The following is a 19,445-nucleotide window of genomic DNA, read 5'->3' on the forward strand; positions in this document are numbered from 1 at the left end:
TCTGTGAATTTCGACTACCAATATTTGAAACATTCTTACACGAAATGTCATGGTTCAATACTTTGTATACTCCATGATACAAACGATAAATAGTTGATATTCCCCCTCTTCGAAAATAGAAAGGAATCATCCATGACATTTTGAGAAATCTTTATCGGAATACGTAATTAGGTTAGATTTTTCGTTTCGAAAATCGAAATGTGTATTGCTAGATGTTCTCTCCAGTCGCTGCTCCTTTTCACAGCAAAGTCTTTGTTCGTATGCCGTCTACGTGTACTCGTGTGTATACGGCAAAGTATACGGTATACACTCGATCTTGTGTACGGTACGTACGTACGTGCATGTTGTTCACGTGTGTAGGTACTGGACTCACTGCGTTTTGTTCCGTGACGATTAACTGAATTTGTATACATATTTTGCGCAATTTTCGGAGTTGTTTGCTTTTGGATGTTAATTTCTATATTTGGATTCACTAACCTTTTATGTTGATAATATGCTGGTGATGGAAATGATGCGTGGACATGTCGAAAAGGACAGCAGATGGTAAATTTGCTCATGAATGTTCAAATCGTTTGCACGTAGACCTTCATCAACCTTTGGTCCCAGACGTTGGAGAATTTGTTAGTGTTTTAGAGGTTGATGAGCGTGTGAGAGCAGAATGGGCCGAGGAAAATAAAGAAAAAGACAGGTTACTCCTACTACATGTAAGACAGAAGAAGAAGAGAGTCTTCGTGATTTGTTCACTTTGTCACAAATATTTTAAGGATCGTGTAGCTGCTATTGAACGTGAGGGAACCTCGAAATCAGAGTTCTCGCCATTGGGACCGTCATCATCTGCGACTGCGTCAACATCATCAACTACTAGTACTACTAACGTTAGGCCTACTAAAAACAGTCCGAGCTCTAGCGTTAGCAGTAGCACCAGAGTGAATCAGGTTATCAAACAATTGGAATCTTTTGAGGAAGAGGAACTTGCAGAGGTTGCTAATTTTCTTGGTAAAAGCCAGCGATTAAATATAAAGGAAGACATTAAACTATTACAGAAAAGTAGCATTGACGTACTTACATCATTGGATGTGAAGAAATGGGTCAATGAAAGGAATAGTGTAGTACACTCATTCTTGAAGGGAATTGGTCCATCACATGATCTTAATCAGGATCTACACCTTGCTAAGACAATCGAACAAGTTTATTCCCTTTATAATAAAAAGATTGTGCTGCCATTTTCCCTGTCGGAAAACTTAGTTGTCCACGCTGCAACCAGGAACAAAGCTGCATGTAATGTCATATCATCATCGAGCCCTGCTGGAAGTCATACGTACATCCTTAATTGGTTGAAAGAGCAAGCAGCAAAACCTCTGGACACTCCCAGTGGAGACATTCTTGTTGGTTTTGATAACGACCAAGTAATTGGAAAATCATACCACGTAAGAACTGACAACAAGGTCAAAGCTAGTGTGATTACCTCAACTTGCATTGCTGAAGTTCAGCCCGCAGGAAGACTCCAAGCATCGAAGGACCTAAAGCCAGGAAATTGGCAAACGGCAAGCAATATTGCAGAGAAAATAAATACAATTCTAGACAAGGGTAGTGACTTCAACAAGGCAGTAGATAGCACTCATTATACCCAGGTATTCCACTCGCTACAAAAGGCCATTGACACAGTAACTGAACAACAGATAACGAAAGATTCAAAACTAAGAGACCATGTAGATGATGAAATTGATGAACAGGCACATGCTAGGGATTGGAGAGTTTGTGTGCATTGTGGAGTAAACAACCTTCGGACAAAACGAGTTTGTATTTCCTGTTCTGCCAGTCTAAAAAACCAAACAGGAGAGCTAGAAAGCAGAGATGAAACTAGAAAACCACAGCAACGACCCGAGTCCCAAACGAAAATAACCTACAGTTATCAAGACATTCCTCTTTCCGATGTTGGTAAAAGTACGTGTTCTTCGAGCAAAGTAAAGGTACATGCAGGTGAACCAATCTTCGTGAACCCAAATTCTCATGCAAGTGTTCTGAAAGTACTCCAAGAAATTGGGAAACAAGTAAAAGTAAAGAAATATGTACCTGATGGGGAGAGAGAGTGGGTAGCTGTGACATGCGATGGATTGCCCTTTTTTTTAGCACAAAGGGTGCTGAAAGAAACATTTACCTGCCAGGAGTGTAAGAAGGCTGTATTCACGAGGAAGGCGTATGAATCTCACTGCGCGGAACATGATGCATATGCCAATGTGGCTCCGAAGGACCTTCCTACTTGTCTTGAATTTGACTGGGTGCTACTAAGAATTGGACATGGACATGTGGAAATGAATATGGTCAGGTCATTCTTCGCCCTCAATTGGGATGTATGCCTTAAAGATCTAGCAAAAACAATGGGATTCTGTTCGGACAATGCACAGAAATATGCAAAAGCTGGAAGCGACCACCACAAATCTTGGGAAATTCTACAGATTATGTACTATGGGAGCTTACAAGAACTTGTGCTGCCGTATGTGAGGGAATGCCTGTCCAAGAGCTCCAAAGCAACCCCGGATGGCTTTCTGCGGTGGAGTCGAGGAGTGCAGAAGCCTCAATTCAAGTACTTACAGGAGCAAATACTGACGTATGCTTCTGCCATCATGCATTTGAGAGAAGGAATTCGACACAACAACATGGCTCTAGTGATAGCAGGTAATATGCGAAAAATTTTGCCTATTTTTCTCCTAGTACAGTTGATATTAACAGGTCCTACACATTTACAATGTGCATGCAAATGTTCATGTACATGTATGAAGTCTGTACATACATACTTTACTTAGTCCTAATCTTGAAATTGGCAAAAATAACAATTTTCTGTGCATATTCATACATACTTGTACATGTACTGTACATACCGGTATACATACTGTACATACAACTGTACATGTAACATACAAATGTATACATGTAAATCCAAAATGAAAAGTTATTGAATTAATCAGAACTTTCAAATTTTGCCGCAGAAGTGATTATCTGTTTTAAGAGTTAATGATAACATGTTGGCACAACAACATATGTACATGTACATCTACATTTCCTGTCCACCATTGTATATACCAACAGATTTATATACATATACTCAGAGCAAAAACATTGTGTGAAATAATACTTGTTCTGTTAATTATCACTCTGGTTTTCAGTTTCCTTTTATCAAGAGTTACGGTGCCTCAGATTTTTTCCTACTGTGAACGTTATTTTTATACAATAATTTGTAACAGCATTAATGTATTACATGTACATGTATTTTGGATTGATCAGCAATGCATCTAATATTCTTAAAGATAAAGATTTATAAAGCTAGATGAGAATCTACATTTATGAAGAAATCATGATGAAGACTATCTTTGCGATTATAGTCATGCTCATTATTTGTACTTTGTATCCCCAACCCCTTCCCTTTTAATCTATGTAGGTAGAGTCAAGTTCGCTCCCATATTCCACAGTCGAAATCACCCTAAGTATCAACTTATCGAATTAGTGGAATTGTCAAACTTCTTGGCAGCCCCACCAGCCGTGCAGGAGTTCCTGAGGATGCACCAGGCACTATCAACGTCTGGGGACCCCTCACGCTGCGAAGACCTGGATTTTATTCTGGAAGTGATAAACAAGAATAGCAAAGCATGGGCACCGCGTGGTGTGCCAACAGAGGAAGACTGGCTGAGGATTTTTCGAAATCTGGAAAAGTTCTTAGAGGTAACGTACTGCTTTACATGTATTTTATCATGTTACTTTTTATACACAAATTCAACAATTTAACCACTGATAATTAAATCAAAATGTGATGAATTGAAAATGATGAATGTTAAGCTTACACTACCTGTTCAGAAGACTTAAATGCACTCTATTGTTATCTTACAAACATGTACTGATGTCATATTTCCCTTTTAAGTTAATTTCCCTTCATGCTCTTGAAGAATCAATAATTTGTAAGACAACTCTAAGAAGGCTACATGAAGTTAATGTACATACCTACAGTATACATGTACATGCATGGGCAGAAATCCATGGGCAGAGGCGGGATGTGTTCCCCCCAATATGAAATGTCCCCCTACTATTTTTGGTCTTTCCTGTTGGATAAAAATACATCATTCCCAATCGAAATAATACATGTATTTTTGACTAAACGACCTTACATTTTGGGTAAAAGCCTTCTTTTTTCACTTGTCAAAGTCCTCCCCCTCCCCCACACCTTTGGGGACAGATTTCCGCCCATGTGTACAGTACATGTAGTTTCAAAGTCTTTAATTGGGGGAAAACATGCACTATAGTGTCCATGTGCATGTACATGTAGTTTATATTTACATGCATGCAGTTAATGAAACTTTGAAAGGCAAGCTACAGATTTTTGTGGCATATAAAGTCACCTTTTTATTTGCTTATTTTGTTTCTACTTTTTATTATTGCAGTTGAGGTCTGCAGTCTTTGCCAGAATGACAAGTGATGACCCAGAAGCTGTAAAGCCCTACACAAGCAGTCACAAAGTACATGATGAGGAGATCACCGCCTGGAGGACACGTTTGAGAAGCAGCAATTTTTTGCAGGATCCATTCTCAGAAGTTGCGTTCGAATCTGTGAGCTTGGAGAAGCTTGATGCTGAACTGGTCAACTTGACAGAGCAGGCAACCAAGAGGAGGCAGCATTTTGCAAGTCGCAGGTTTGATATCAACTCCGGAGAAGATACAACGAGCGAGGTGGATCCTGTGTTTGTTACTGAGGCAGAACGTGCATGGCACAGTGACATAAGAAACCAAAAGAAGGAAGTTATCGCATCTCGCGTCCTTGCTTTAATTGATTCACTGGATAATGAGAGTATCAGGACCATGCTCTTGGCTGAATGGGAGTCATCGGTAAGGCAAAGGAAGAAGGATGACTTCATTGCCTTCTTTGATCGGGTTCAGGAGGAAGTCTCTGGTCAGCAGCTTGTGAATAATGACAGTGAAGAAGATGAATAATGTATTTGATTATTCATTTCATTTATGGTGTCTCAAAGCCGATATGTTTACTGGAAGAGTAATACACGTACATTGACGACTAATATTTGAACAGAACATGGAGACTTAACCGACGTGTAGATTATGATGGTTACATGTGTTTGCTTTAAAATTCTGGCAACTTGACTTTTTTTCCTATACATGTACCTGTACATACATACATGTAGATCTTTGTTCCTGACAACAGCACTACTGGGTATCCTCAAATTCATTCATCTTTCAACCGTGGACTTGTCTCGTTGATATTTTAGCTCTTTTATATCCCTTAATATCTTCAAATGGAATGCACAAATTTCAACAGTGAAATGTTTCGTTTGCTTTGTTCTTTGAGCAGTTACTGACACTCAACACACATTACATGCACTGCTCATTTGTAAATGCATGACTTTTCTGTGATTTGATTTTTGGGGAAAATGATGTGTACAGGTGTATTAAAACATGTAAAAAAGGTCCAATAATTTTTGTGAATGCCAATATTGAAGAACTTGAAGAGAACTCTATATTAAATCTTAAAAGAGTCTAGTGACAACCTACATGTACATGTACATGTACAAATTGAAACTGACTTGTCTTTTTTTGTTCAAACACAAGGCTTGCAGTACACTAAAATGTGTGTATTTGATATTTTTCTGAACTCCTAATAAGATGATTTTATTTGTTTAATCTTTCATACATGTACATTGTACATGTACATGCATTTATTGGTGGCCCGCATTTTTATCTTGGCTTAATTTTAAGTCCGATCTTAAGTGTTTACATATCTGGCTTTTTGTGCAGACTGAACATGGTGTAATTTTGTAGAATTCATATTTTCTTCATGCTTGTGATCATTCAGTTATGGGGGCTGTCACAACTGCATGTTGTAGTGCATGCCTATACATGTAGATGCACTTAAAGGGATGGTTCAGACTGGATGTACAACTTGTATTTCTATCACAATACATGTATATACATGTAGAATAAAATTCACAGAGCATAATGCTGATATTTTGATCAAAATGGGATAACATATAAAGTTATTGAATTTCAAAGATTTGCATTATTCTGGTGAAACAACACATCTTTATTGAACATTCATTAGGTGAGCTGATGATGTCATATCCCCACTTTATCTTTTGTATTTCATTATATGAAATAAGGTATATTTCAAAAAATTTACCAAGGACTAAAACAAAAAATTTGGATTGAAAACTGATTTAGTGCATTACAATGTATTTATTGCCTCAACTTATTTCATCATAATGGAGACACATGATTTACACAAGTATGAAAAAATGAAACATGATTTCATGTATAAGGAAAAGGAAATTGTGGTGTAATGTTCATCATCAGCCCACCTTATGAATATTGATGACGATTTACATGTACAAATAACTGCTTTTCACAAAATATTGATAAACTTTAAAATTTAATAACTTCGTTATTTGTTACTGATTTTGATGAAATTTTCATCATTTCGCTCTGAATTTTACACTATTTATTTAGATATAAATAGTTTCAGCCCGGACCATCCCTTTAATGTGTAGCCAGCATTTTCCTCCTTCAATCCAGTATTTTCAATGCAGGGTTCTATTTTTTATCAATATCAAACCATTTTATTTTGTTAAAACCATGTAATACATATAATAATTTAATTTTGTTTAAATGATGAAATGATTTCATGGTGGTATCATGTACATATACATGTAGCCTACTGAGCTAATCTACATGTGTAAGTGCACATGCACAGGCTAAAATGTTCAGAAATGGCAGTCCAGCTTATAGCAGGTACATGTATACATGTACTCTTATAATAACTTTCTTTCATTTCCTCAAAAGTTACAGACACGTAACATGCAGTTGCATCATAATAGTGAGGACTTATAACTATCCATTAGGGGCAGGGAAAAAATTATACAGGGGCTGGAAGCGATTTATTGTAGCCTCCATACAAAAAGAACACTGGAAATCCTCATCTCAATGCTAAGCCAACGTTACAGATTTACATGTTGTCAGTGAGTTTTGAAAAGTAGCCCCTGAAAATAAAAGAAAATATGTAATTTGTTGCCTTCTTTACTGTTTGGGTTGAAATCCTACCATTGGCATAATTTCCTTTATCAAGAAATTGATTTATGTTGTGCTGCACTCTCCCAAGGTGAGGTCAGGGGTTCTGGCAGGAATTAAGTGTACAGTATAATTTTTCTCATAAAGATGTGAGCACAGAAATTGGTAGCCAATCGCTGTTGACTCAACATGGAGTCGATTGAAGAATCTGTTCAAGTTTTAACTTGAATTATACAACATTTCTGTTTGCTGCATTGCAGTTACTTGTACTGAAATTTGATGTAGGGTAAATAGAAATGCATTATATTAAACAAATTAAAAGCATGCCATGTATTTATTAAGAAAAAGAAACATTTATTCATGCAAATATATCTTGAACAGTATAAGTATACAATAAGTGTATGCACATTTTCAGTGTATGTAAGTGCATTTGGTAAACATATCAATTATCAAAGACAACATGAATTTCATGTATACATGTATGTGAATCTCTTCATTAATTATTGGAGTAAACTCTACATCATGAACTCTTCTGGTACATGTATGTAGAAGCTATTTCTATCTGCTTAGTTTACAGTGCACATGAGAGCAAATGAAACGATTCCCTCTGTACATTCATATACATGTAGATCAGTGCTTCTCAACTGTTTCTAGTCATGTAGTGGGCCATGATGAGTTTGGATGCATCGTAGGCCAAAGATAATTTTCACATATTTTCTTTGTTTGCCTTTGCATGTTTGTTACAGAACAAAGTAATTTACATGTATTTACAAGTATTTACAGATATATATACATGTACAGTGAAGTGCAGCATGTCCATGTACAGTGGGCCTCCCCTGCCTTTAAAAATGAAACATACATGTACAATCTATCTTCAGTCTTCACACCATGAATATTTGGGGTGCAACTTTACTAAAAACATGCACACTACTGTATTATGGACATATACATGTATGTATATTTATGTTTTCCTTTTTTTTTATCTTGATACAATATCTACATGTCCATGTAACCTAATTTTTTCATAGTCATCTGCATACAGTAAATGAACTATGTAAATTGAGGGATTTATTTCCTCATTTTGCTACTGTACTTACTGAATCGATACGTAATACATATTTTTCTAACATATTTAAACATTGATTAAGGAAGAGATGAATTTCTACATGCACTTAGTTTAAACAATTTATTTTACAAAGCTGAACATGTTCGTCTACTACATGTAGTATGAATTTTGAACCTACAGTGTAATAAAAATGGAAGATACTATTTTAATAGAAGAATTCCATGTACTGGTATATTATGCGTTGATTCACAGTTCAGTGGGTACATTGTTCCTTTGCTGCATATGAGTACAGTGTACATGATTCACTATAAATTCAGATGTTTCAAAGATCAACTATACATTGTACATGTAGCATCACTATCATGGTTTGTCTGCTTTCTGTTACATGTATACTGGTACATGTAGTCTTAGTGCATGTTCATCATGAAATTTAGAGAAGAAATCATGGAATAAGTCAACATCAAATGTACATGTTGTTACTCAGTAGTTTTGTTCAGCTCAATATTAAAAAAAAACATTTATTTCACTTCATGAACAGAAATCTGTTAAAAAATTACGAGATGTACTTATGTATGTAAATACACCATACAGATCAAATGTAGTTTAGAAATGACAAAGATGGTACATGGTCATGTACAGTACATGTATATTTGTAATTTTGCTTTCTTTATACTTGTACATTTATGTGGAACATGGTGGTTACATCATACATGTAGTCATCCATAAACTCTGTCAAAGCTTTTGTGATTTATCCACATACTTCAGGTATGTTCATGAATATTAGTCTGACCTAATGATAATATGAAATAAAAAGGCCATTTGTTACTGAAAAAAAAGTTTATTTTTCTGCCTTCTTTTGGTAGTAGACTTCTAGCAAGCGTATGTCCAGTATGTGGTGTTCTGGTTCCCACGTATTAAACTTACGGGGCCAATTCTTCCACTTGACATAAAAAAGCTTTTCTCCATCTTCTAACTTTTCACCTTCAATTGCTTCTACAATGTAAATATCTTTTTTTTTCTTTTGCTTCCCTTTGGCTTTGTCCTTTTGAATGATTTCATTATCGTTCAGTCCTTCTTTCTCACTTGGTTCATCCTGGACATTAGATGATAGTGCTATGTCATGTGTCGATGAATCCACGGCAGCATCAGGCATGGATTGATGTTGTACTACATCTGAAAATGTGGATTTATCTTTGCATGAAGCATCATGTGTTGAAACACTTTGGTATGTTTGAAGGCTTGTGCTGACTAAAGATTTGCCAGGAGCTCTTGGGAGTGGGGATTCGTTTACACCACTTGACACTGCAGTGCGTTGACATTTGGGTGTTGAATCTGGAGTACCACCAACTAGTTTGCGCTTTGCTGCTGGTCTTGGAGTACAAACACTCTGTGATAGGTTTTGTGTTGAAGTAGAGAGAGAGTTCTTAAGAGTATCTGGTGTGGATGCATGCTTTGGTGAAGAGATCTGAGATGTGGATGGGTGTACACCGACTCTAGGTGAAGCTCTGCTGAGGGTGTTCAGTGAGGAACTGGCAATGGCCTTGGGTGTGACTTGTACAGATGTGCTTGGAGATGATGTAGATAGTGGTGTGATGTCACTCAGAGCCAAGCTGTCTGATCCACTGGCTAATTGTGATAAGAGAGTTCCTAAATCGGATGAATCTGCATCACATGGAACCACGCTCTGTAAATGTTTCGGGGTTTTTGACGGAGTTACAAACTGTACAGATGAAACTGGGGTACTGTCATTGTTGTCACAAGAATCTATTACTGGTTGAAAGAGTTGCAATGCATTATCTGTTCCCCAATATGTAACTTTTGAAAACTCATCCTTGACATAAAGAAACACATCGCATCCAGTAACCTCAGCCAGTTCGTGGCTTTTATTGAACAAGCTCTTCCTCCTTCGATATTTGCACTGGTTGCGAAGATTTTTTTTCTCTTTAAAGTTAATCACTTTGTTTAGGAACCTGTGAAATAAAAAAAACACATAAAAAACATCATAAATACAAAAAACAGTTCCATGTGAAAACACAAAGGGACAGTGCAAAAATATGTTTACTTTAAATGAATGGGGGGGGGGGGGGTTCACTTGCTTTATATTTTATTGGTAGTCCAGATCATATTATCATGTTTTCACTTATTCCAGAAAATTTCCCACAAAAGAATTACCATCCTGAACATTCACCCCCCCCCCTCAATTACCTCATTGGGAGGGGGACTCTTCTGAGTGATTTTTTTTGGGGGGTAGATGTTGGATAAGTATCTCTCAAGTGGCCCAGCAATAAATTCATTTTGAATGGGACAGCAGTAGTGGGCAAATACAGGCACAAATTACATCTTTTAAAAAAAAAAACAAGTTCACACCTAGTTACAAATAATACATATAGCATTTCCATTTATTTGAGAGCAGGATAAAAGAGAATTGTCGATTAAATGCTTTGCTCACGGGCATAGCTGCCGCGGCCGGGGATCGAACCCCAGACTTTTTCATGTAGCCAGGCGCCTTAGACCACTCGGCCATGGCACCTCAGTGGGTTACATCTTGAGGACCACAAAAGGGGCACTAGTGCCCCGCCCCTCAGCGAGAGTGAAGCTAATATTAATTATTTTACATTTTTTACTGAACATTTTCATATTATCTGTATCATACCCCCTTTCCTTTTTTTTCTCTTTTCATCCTTTATGTAATAGAGGGGGATGGGGCACTGGATCCCCCAATGTTCCACCACCCCCCCCCCCCCCAAAAAAAAAGAGAATTTGACAAAAATTTTAAAAGGGCATAATGGGAGCCTATTTCTGACGATTAAAGTTAAATTTTCCACTACAAGGTCAATATACTATCACTCATTTTTTTTTAAATGCCCCACACGAAAGGTTGCGCTCAGACGCCACATGGTCACTGGGTATGCTGGGGGAGGGGAGCAATTCCCTCACCTTTGCTTGGGCTATATCGCTTCTTTGAAATTTTACGGTGATCAATCATTACACAAATAAAAGATATATTCTTCTTATCATTATTTCTTTTACATTTATTGATAAAACATCATGGGTTAATTTACTCACATTGTTTTCGTCTTTTTCTGGACTTTCTTCCCCATATTTGCTGTCAACGTGGAGTCGATTGAAGAATCTGGTACTGGTCGTGTACGGAGCAAAACGCCTGTGTATACTTCCTCCAGTGCTGAGCTGTGAGTGTGAGAAGGTCGAATGACAAGATGAAATGTTATTAAATTCTTTCTCAGTTTAGTATGATGACAGCTCAAAATCACGAATGGAAATATTACAAGCAATACAACAGTCACTGATACACGAATGTTAATAAGAAGAAAACTTACGTTTTTTGTATTTGGTAAAACCTGCAATGTCGTGGAGAGAGCCCGGTGTAGGAGGAGATACAGATGACAAACAGCAACTATGAGATGCTACACAATAAACCACGTGCATTACATAAGACGTCCGGCCGGCTGCCCGAAAAGACACATAATCCTTTCTACTGATAGTGATACGGAATTTCCATCTGGAGTTGGGTTAATTTTAGTTTGTTTATAGAAGAAACCGGGTACAGAATATCAATACACGCGTGATGGGGGCAATTGAAAAAAAAAAATGGTATGATAAGCTTGATAAAGAGGCCGCGGAAACAGCGGGGGGGGGGGGGGGGGGGCTGGGGGCCGGCCTGGCTTGAGCCCCGCTCTTCTTTTTCCAAAACCGTATTCAAAAACTTTAAAATGACCATCGATTATGATTTTTTGCATGGACAACCCCCCCCCCCCCCCCACAAAAACCGTTTTGTGGCCGGCCCCTGTATATTAAAGAATAATTGAGATTAAACAAGCAAAATTAATGTGATTTGAATATTTTATGACCGAAGTTGGCAGCGATTAGGTAAAGTCAAATAAAAAAGAAAGCATAGAGCATGATATGTATAGGCTAAATTCGATTCGAAGTAGATCCTATAACATCCATCATGACAATCACAGGCAAATAAGTGTCATTTAATAACCGGGTTTAATAAAAAAAAAATCACAGATCACAAGCAGGAAAATCAGTTCAGTTTTATTTTCAAGACATTCACGATTTCGTTCAACTACCGCCCCTTCTTTCGATTTCATCCTTTTCATTCCATCACCTTTCTCGAAAGTAATAAGTGCCTTTTGCAGTTTTGTGTGCACCCGAGCGCTTAGCTGATGCCCGAGCTGTGCGACCGGGCCTCTTCACGTCCCTGCACGTGGGACACTACTTGGTACATGTACTAGTATTTGACGTTAAAAATTACGTAAAAACGACTAAAAAAACATCTACAGATAGATTAATTGTTCTTATTTTTATTGAAAAAGACAACAACAAAACGCCGGCTACACCCCAATTTATAATAGAACTAAGAACGCGTGCTATATGGTACGGCATACGTACGGCGATTTACATAAAACGACTGCACACGTCTATTCAGAGCTGGTGCCAATCAAACGAGTGCGACCTTGAATGACCGCCCAGCGAACTGTAATAGCGCATTTCCATTCATTTCGTGAATAGCGGGAAAGCGTTAGTGCGCCAGACTGGACAAAGTGGAATAACCTTTTTCTCAACTTCGCTCTCCCCTTTAACCCCATCTGTGAAAAGAGCTTTACCAAAATCTAGCTGATAGGTTCCCATGCGATTATCCCAAAGTACAGAAATATCTCCTTAGGAATAGATACATGCATCTTTCCTGTAAATAGAAAGCCCCCCTATAGCAAGAATTAGAATAGATATGCCCTGTCTGATTTAATTTAGGCGCAAATCAAGTAAGAGGGTTTGTTTATTCCGCATGGCGAATGACATTCCACCAGTGAATTCTCGAATTGTGGTGCACCAAAGGGCAACGGAAAATATCGTCGTCGTATTTATATCTGATCGAAAATAGAATCATGTATACATGTTCTTTGAAAAGTATAAGCAATACGTGAATTATTGGGATGTTGCATGGCATGCTAATAAAAAAAGTCGAATTATTTTCGTTCTAATAAAAGTGAGATTTGTTCTCAGTGGAAATGAACTGCAACAAATGCCCAGACGCATAAACAAACATCCACTATGTTTGTTTATTTTTTATTCTAAACCATTCTCACTGTTCAGATCATAATGAATTCTAGAATTGGTGATTTTATTTTATAATGTAAAGACCTACACGTTTTTATAGCACCCCAATATTTTTATTTTACTGAAAGAAACATGAAATGGGGCAATATGAATGCACATATCGGTATTCTGATAGCTAACTAGGGAGTCATTATACTATCCCATTTTCATCTTATTTTGCGAACAGCCTCAAGAATTGGTCTTGAATAAATCAAATACCTTTTCCCGCCAAATGTATCTTCGCAGACAACACACACAAAAAATAAATGACGATGTGGGCTCGTTATCTTCAGTAAAGTTCACATGGGAGTCGTACAGTTTGGATTCGTGGTTCACCAAAGCGAAGTTTCTGTCAAGTTACACTTCATTCACTCACGGCATTCCCCAACAATATCTTGCTTATCATTTTATTAATATCTTTATTATTTACTCTCTCTCTCTTTTCTCCATGCATGAATGTGGTGCTTGGATTGCAGCTTCCCGCCCCATCAAAAAGATTGAATAAATATGAATAAAAATGAGTAGATAATTGAATGAATAGATAAAATAAATAAATGAATGAATAAATAAATAAATTAGTCAATAAATAACAAATGAATAAATAAACAAACAAATAAATCAATCAAAGAAATAAATGGAATAAATGTAACAAAATAATTTTTAAAAGGAATCAAAACGTTTTTTTTTCATCATTGAATTGAATTCATCATCAAAATGATATTCGAATTTCCTTTAACGTCTGTATTTATTAATTTTCGTCATGACAAAATGTTTAAGTAGATGTAACTGATGTCTACTCGCAAACTTGCTAAATTCTGACCACTTTTATATCCACTCTGTCTCTGATCGTAGTTGAACATATCAATGTTGCTAATCTAAAAAATGCGGGAGTCCCGTGTGAACATACCCATTATCTCCACCCTCCACGCGAGGAAACCTGATGTTTTTACGATGGCAACATGATCGGATAGAGACCCACTGTAGATCCATAAAACATGCTAACATATGCCGTGAGATGGGTGCGGGGGATCTTCCTAAAAACATACTACTCACATTAGCAACATTTTCAAGGGTACCATCGCGGGCGGCACCTACAAAGAAAAACAACTAAATCAAAATGAAGATGTGGATGATTTCAAAGATGACGAAACAAACATTTCCTCATCTGAGATAAGAGAGGGAGAGAGAGGGAGAGATGGAGCCAAAGGATGGAGCTCTCCGCGGATATTACAAGTGTTGACAAACCTTTGGAATTTATAGTCCTTTCTTTATTTTTAATGTTTCTGAATCTGAGTTTTGTTTGAGTAATTATGGTAAAAAGTTAAATGTAAATACGATTATTTGATATTTTCTGGTTATATAAAAAAATCATTGTTTGAGGGAATAAATGAGCTTCGTAAAGCCTAAAGGAGATAGAGAATACACTCCATTAAAGACAACTGTAAGTAATGTACTCGTATTCATAAAGAATATTGGGCTTGCATATTCTAATCAGATCTTGAATAGGCCTTTAATCTATTCATTTAATAAGATTAGCGAGCGAGCAAAGCGACAGAGGTTTGTTGCATTATAATTCATATTACGATCTGGTGTACAGTATTTCTGGTGGATTTTGTAAATTTAAATCATAAAAAACACTGCGTTAACAGGGAAAAATTCAGAGTAAATTAACACAAATAAATCCATCTAGGACGTGTGAAGACGAATATAAAAAAACAACATTAATATGACTTTAATTGGACGTTGAGAGTTGCCTGGTTAAATGCGTACATATTACGCTCGACCTGGTATGAACATGGCTTTGGCTTCGACTTTGGAAAGGTCTTGTCAAATTGCTTATCCTGTTCATGTAATCAGGGCTGAGGTACGGCTCGGTGCATCCTAAGAAGTTTGCCGCCAACGAAAAATGATTCGATAGTCAGTCAAGTTAACCGATAGCCGATCGATTTTAAAGATAGTTCATTGGTAAACAGGGCTGTAAAAGAAATAAATATTTCATGTTTTTTGACGCAAAGAGGCCATATTGCTTGTTTTCATTCCACTATTGACTGTCCTTTATATAATTTAATCAGTACCCTTTCATATTTTCAAATGATCGTTGCTTTGATTCCATTCTCATTTGATTAATTTACGTAATATAAAACGTTATCAAAAATCAATACAAGATAATACGCTGTGGCCTATGTATAAAAATACAGTGAAAACATTGATATTTTTATACATTTGTAACTGTTATGCCATATGTGAATATTGTTGGTAAATAAATAAATCAAATCAAATCAAAATTATTCAAATTAGTAAACAATCATATGGAAAATCATTATTTCTGTATGTACAACAGGCTATATTTCAGAAACATGTTTGGAATGGAGGTTTTATTCCTTAGTTTTACAGGATTTATTACAGGATATTATTTCATTTAGCTTTCCAGTTCCATGCGACTCGCTGGGGGGGGGGGGTGCAATTCTTATAAATTTGTTACTGCCTATAGGCCTGTATTCATGTTTTATCAATCTTTTTACTGTATTTTCCATCACGGTTCCTTGAATCTATGAACTATTTGATTTTTGACATGTGAAAGTCTTGGAAGATATTTCTGTTCTTCCAAATATTATTTTGCGCTCGTTCGATTCACTCTCTCGTCCAAACTACTCGTCATGCCTCTGCTGCAGTGCATTACCCATACCTCCACCATGGAGCTATTACATAGCTCCATGCCTCCACCGTGTATCATTATCATTACGAGGAAGTCTGAAGGAGAGTCGTGCATTGAAACAAGTGGGTTGATATTGCTTTCCAAAGAAAGCAAACAAAAAATACCTCCATTTTACGAGGAATAGACTGGTAGGTCGTTGGACACATCAGCGGTGATAAAGACTCAGATATTGACATATAATAGCCAATGATTTATTACTCCATCCAATTACTACCTGACTTTTATTTTCCCGGTGTTTTATTTTCAGATGTCGAGGTATAAACCAGAAGTGAATCCAGAATAGAATAGTAGTCCATGAGGATTTTCAAATGAAAGCCATAGAAAAGAAACTCCAAATGTCAGTTGGCCTATACTCCCTAAACTCATAATACCAATACTTCAGAGACAGCTAAGAGTCTGGTAAATTTCATAGCTGAATTTTAAAGTTTCCAATTTAAAGGGACTTATGAAGATAGTGGCATTTCACTTATTAATTATCCACAGCGCGCTAAATGAGCATTCCCTTTTTCTCCAAGGCATGATAAATGCATGCAGGTATTTATTCAGATTTAAACTTTGGGGAAAATTGTTTCCCCTTTTCTGAAAGGTTAGGCCTACTGGTGGCAATATTCAAGATGGGTTAAATGAGATAAGCCTATAAGAATTGTTCTTAACCCCCCCCCCCCCCCAAAAAAAAAAATGAAAGAAAGAAAGAAAGGAAAGAAAGAAAGAAAGAAAGGAAAAAAAAGAAAGGGGGGAATGAAAGCAGGAAACCGTTTTCGAACAAAGTTGCTTTTACGACTGAAGTGAAAGATCGTAGGCCTACTTTTGTTCCTGGACATGCTTAACGTATTACCAAGTAATTTTGTTGCAATAAACCATAATAACTACAAAAACGTGAATAAACCCTTGGAGAAATAAGAGACAAACCATTAATATTTTAATCAGATAATATAAATTCTAGTGAGCGCAGTCGGGGTCATTAGGACGTCTTTGTTCTTCTATTCATGGGGGTAATTCAAACCGTTTTCATGGTCAATTCATGGTTAGTTTATGATGTACAAATACGGTTTACGCCTTCCACGTGTTGTTTCAGTGTCCATGGGTCCTGTCCAATGGACAAATGCCGCTACCCCCTCCCCCTCTAAAAAGAAGGGGAGAAGAAGGAATCAGGGAATGGTGTGGTAAAAATATAAAATCAAGGTGAAAGGTCAAACGTGGACGGACGTTTATTGAACAGGATAATGATACAAGAACTGCCCCCTTCCACTTGTTCGAAGTGGATGAGGGGTGAAGAGAAGTGGAGGGGGTCTGAACGGTTCCATGACATTTGGACATTTGCTCTGGCGACATTTGCTCCGGCGACCATTGTTCCGATGGAAAATCTGCACGTTAAGCCAAACATGAAACAACCTCCCAAACTAATTAAACCCTAATCATTATTATTACATTATTCTGAACCGAGAAACTCTACTGCAATCCTAACTCGAACCCTATATGCCCTCTGAGATGGACCGGAGCAAATGTCGCAGGAGCAAATGTCGTGTCGCCGATTGGGTTGACCTTGATTGAAACTTTGTTCAACGAGTGAGTCTTGAGTCATTCGGTTTAGAACAAATTGATGTCGTGGTAATGTACGGGTTTGAAATGCCAAACATTTCATTTTCAATTCAGTTTTGGCAAAGAACTCAGGAAAAATTTTGAATTTGGGAGATGAGCTTTCATTCCACATGCTCAGACGGTTGATTTTTAAAAATGGAAAGCGACCTCGATTTGTTTCAGCATGTCCAGTGTATACAAGCAAATACAGTTGTAAAATGCATGGTCAAATGTTTGCAAATAAGTAGTAATCGTCGCGTTTGTTTTTTTGGCCACAAAATTATCAAGGCTGCACAATGTGCTCAAGTAAATGGGCCAAGATAATTTGACAACATGGTGTATGAGGTAACATTTCTGAAAAGTTGCGAGCGAGCGAAAATGTTAATCTGTTTGAAGTAAAAATCCATTTTGCGATAGATTTTGACATGATAATCAGAAAATTAAATCATAATGAACCATTATAACCTTTTTTGTTCTTCTTTTCTCCCTCATGTATCTCCAAACTTCGAAAGAACATCTCATGTGTTTTGCACGATTGTTTCTGTTCCCCCAGTTGATACAATTTCATTTTCTACGCTCTCTATAGAGGGCGATATTTCACAGAGAGGAAAGTAGAATATTTATCACTGATGAATATTATACCCATGCCTTAACAAATGGATAGATATATATGAAGATAGGTAGATATATAGAAAGAAAGAAAGTAGACAGATAGATAGATAGATAGATAGATAGATAGATAGATAGATAGATAGATAGATGGATGGATGGATGGAAATCGTCATTAACAACAGATTGAATTCGTTTCAAATGGGTCACATGGAAATTCGGCCCAAACTTCTTCTCTCTTTTTTTTTTTTTGGAGGGGGGGGGGGTATCCCCGGGGGTATCATTTCCGGTCCTTCCCCCATTTTTGTTATCAATACTGTATCATGCTTATACTACTGCCCTGCATTGACAGTAGTGATTCATGAGCTGGGCCCTTATCTTAATCTTTTTACGCTATGTGTATCTTCTCTCCTTTATTGTGATTTCAATAAAGTGATATCTAATCATTGAAATGGCATGCCCTATACAGAACCTTATTAATTATTGGTTTTGCAACATTTTTCATAACAAAGATCTCGAAAAGAATCTAGAATTCGACATCAAGATAATGAACAAATTAAATCATCAAATGTATTATATATAAACAATCTAAGCGTTATTTTTTGTTACCCAATGAATAAAATGGTTGCAAGGGTCGTCACAAAAGCAAAGCCTGAAAGCGTGACAATCCTGCATGGAAAGTATCAAAAATAATTATCCACTGTCAAAATGTGCACGGGTTTTTTTCCCTTCCACAGACGTTTCAAGCTTCAATCTATTCAGACTTTCAAGTAAAATTTACATGAAATCATCAATAATACTAAACCAATACAAACAGCAGATACTGATAGCATATTTCAAATCCAGAACACTTTATAATTCAATAACAAATACAATATAGGCCTAATGATTTAAAAATAATATGGAATGATGAATTCAAACTGAGTTTGCAATATAAAGTGATATAATTTGATCAAGATAATAGATTATTTGCCCTTTGCATAGATAATTTGGATTTGCATAGTTTGATATAGGTCTATTTCAATAGCAGCATTTCTTTATCAACAATTTTCTCTTTTTATGATATTCACATTCAAGTAAGTACATATTGAAAATCATTACCTAGCGCGGTATGTGGAGATGAGGTTGGCTCATCCTAGCTATTCGCTGCTACCGCAATGAATTGTGCTTGTATAATATTCACGGAAATAATACTGCTGCTGAATTGACTATACATATTTGTCATCAGCAAAATCATGTACAAAACTAACGTGCAAACTTCGTCATTCATTTTTGTACACAAAATCGACTGCTTGAT

The 19,445-nt window shown here is 36.8% G+C and overlaps 2 protein-coding genes across 3 annotated transcripts; one reads left to right on the top strand and one right to left on the bottom strand.

The window, feature by feature from the left end:
- Positions 1–343: 343 nt before the first annotated feature.
- On the top strand, positions 344–8,952 carry LOC135158988 (uncharacterized). The gene is made up of 3 exons (XM_064115501.1): positions 344–2,676; positions 3,437–3,717; positions 4,431–8,952. Exons 1-3 carry the CDS (start codon positions 522–524, stop codon positions 4,974–4,976), a joined length of 2,982 nt encoding a protein of 993 aa, XP_063971571.1. The 5' UTR covers positions 344–521; the 3' UTR covers positions 4,977–8,952.
- Positions 7,398–11,548, bottom strand: LOC135158989 (uncharacterized). 2 transcript variants are annotated; one of them, XM_064115502.1, is made up of 3 exons: positions 11,463–11,548; positions 11,191–11,313; positions 7,398–10,094 (listed from the first exon to the last, which is right to left on the bottom strand). In XM_064115502.1, exons 2-3 carry the CDS (start codon positions 11,223–11,225, stop codon positions 8,963–8,965), a joined length of 1,167 nt encoding a protein of 388 aa, XP_063971572.1. In that variant the 5' UTR covers positions 11,226–11,313; positions 11,463–11,548; the 3' UTR covers positions 7,398–8,962. The 2 variants fall into 2 exon arrangements, with proteins under 2 accessions (XP_063971572.1, XP_063971573.1); XM_064115503.1 differs by lacking the exon at positions 11,463–11,548 and having other exon boundaries at positions 7,404–10,094; positions 11,191–11,362.
- Between the last annotated feature and the right edge of the window lie 7,897 nt (positions 11,549–19,445).

This window comes from Lytechinus pictus, unplaced genomic scaffold, assembly GCF_037042905.1.
Source record: "Lytechinus pictus isolate F3 Inbred unplaced genomic scaffold, Lp3.0 scaffold_130, whole genome shotgun sequence".
NCBI classification, from domain to species: Eukaryota; Metazoa; Echinodermata; class Echinoidea; order Temnopleuroida; family Toxopneustidae; genus Lytechinus; species Lytechinus pictus.

Coding starts and splice junctions, on each gene's coding strand:
- LOC135158988 (XM_064115501.1), top strand. CDS start 522: ATGTCGAAAAGGACAGCAGATGGTAAATTTGCTCATGAATGTTCAAAT. Junction 2,677..3,436: donor CATGGCTCTAGTGATAGCAG/GTAATATGCGAA, acceptor TAATCTATGTAG/GTAGAGTCAAGTTCGCTCCC. Junction 3,718..4,430: donor ATCTGGAAAAGTTCTTAGAG/GTAACGTACTGC, acceptor TTATTATTGCAG/TTGAGGTCTGCAGTCTTTGC.
- LOC135158989 (XM_064115502.1), bottom strand. CDS start 11,225: ATGGGGAAGAAAGTCCAGAAAAAGACGAAAACAAT. Junction 10,095..11,190: donor CAGAAAAAGACGAAAACAAT/GTGAGTAAATTA, acceptor TTTATTTCACAG/GTTCCTAAACAAAGTGATTA.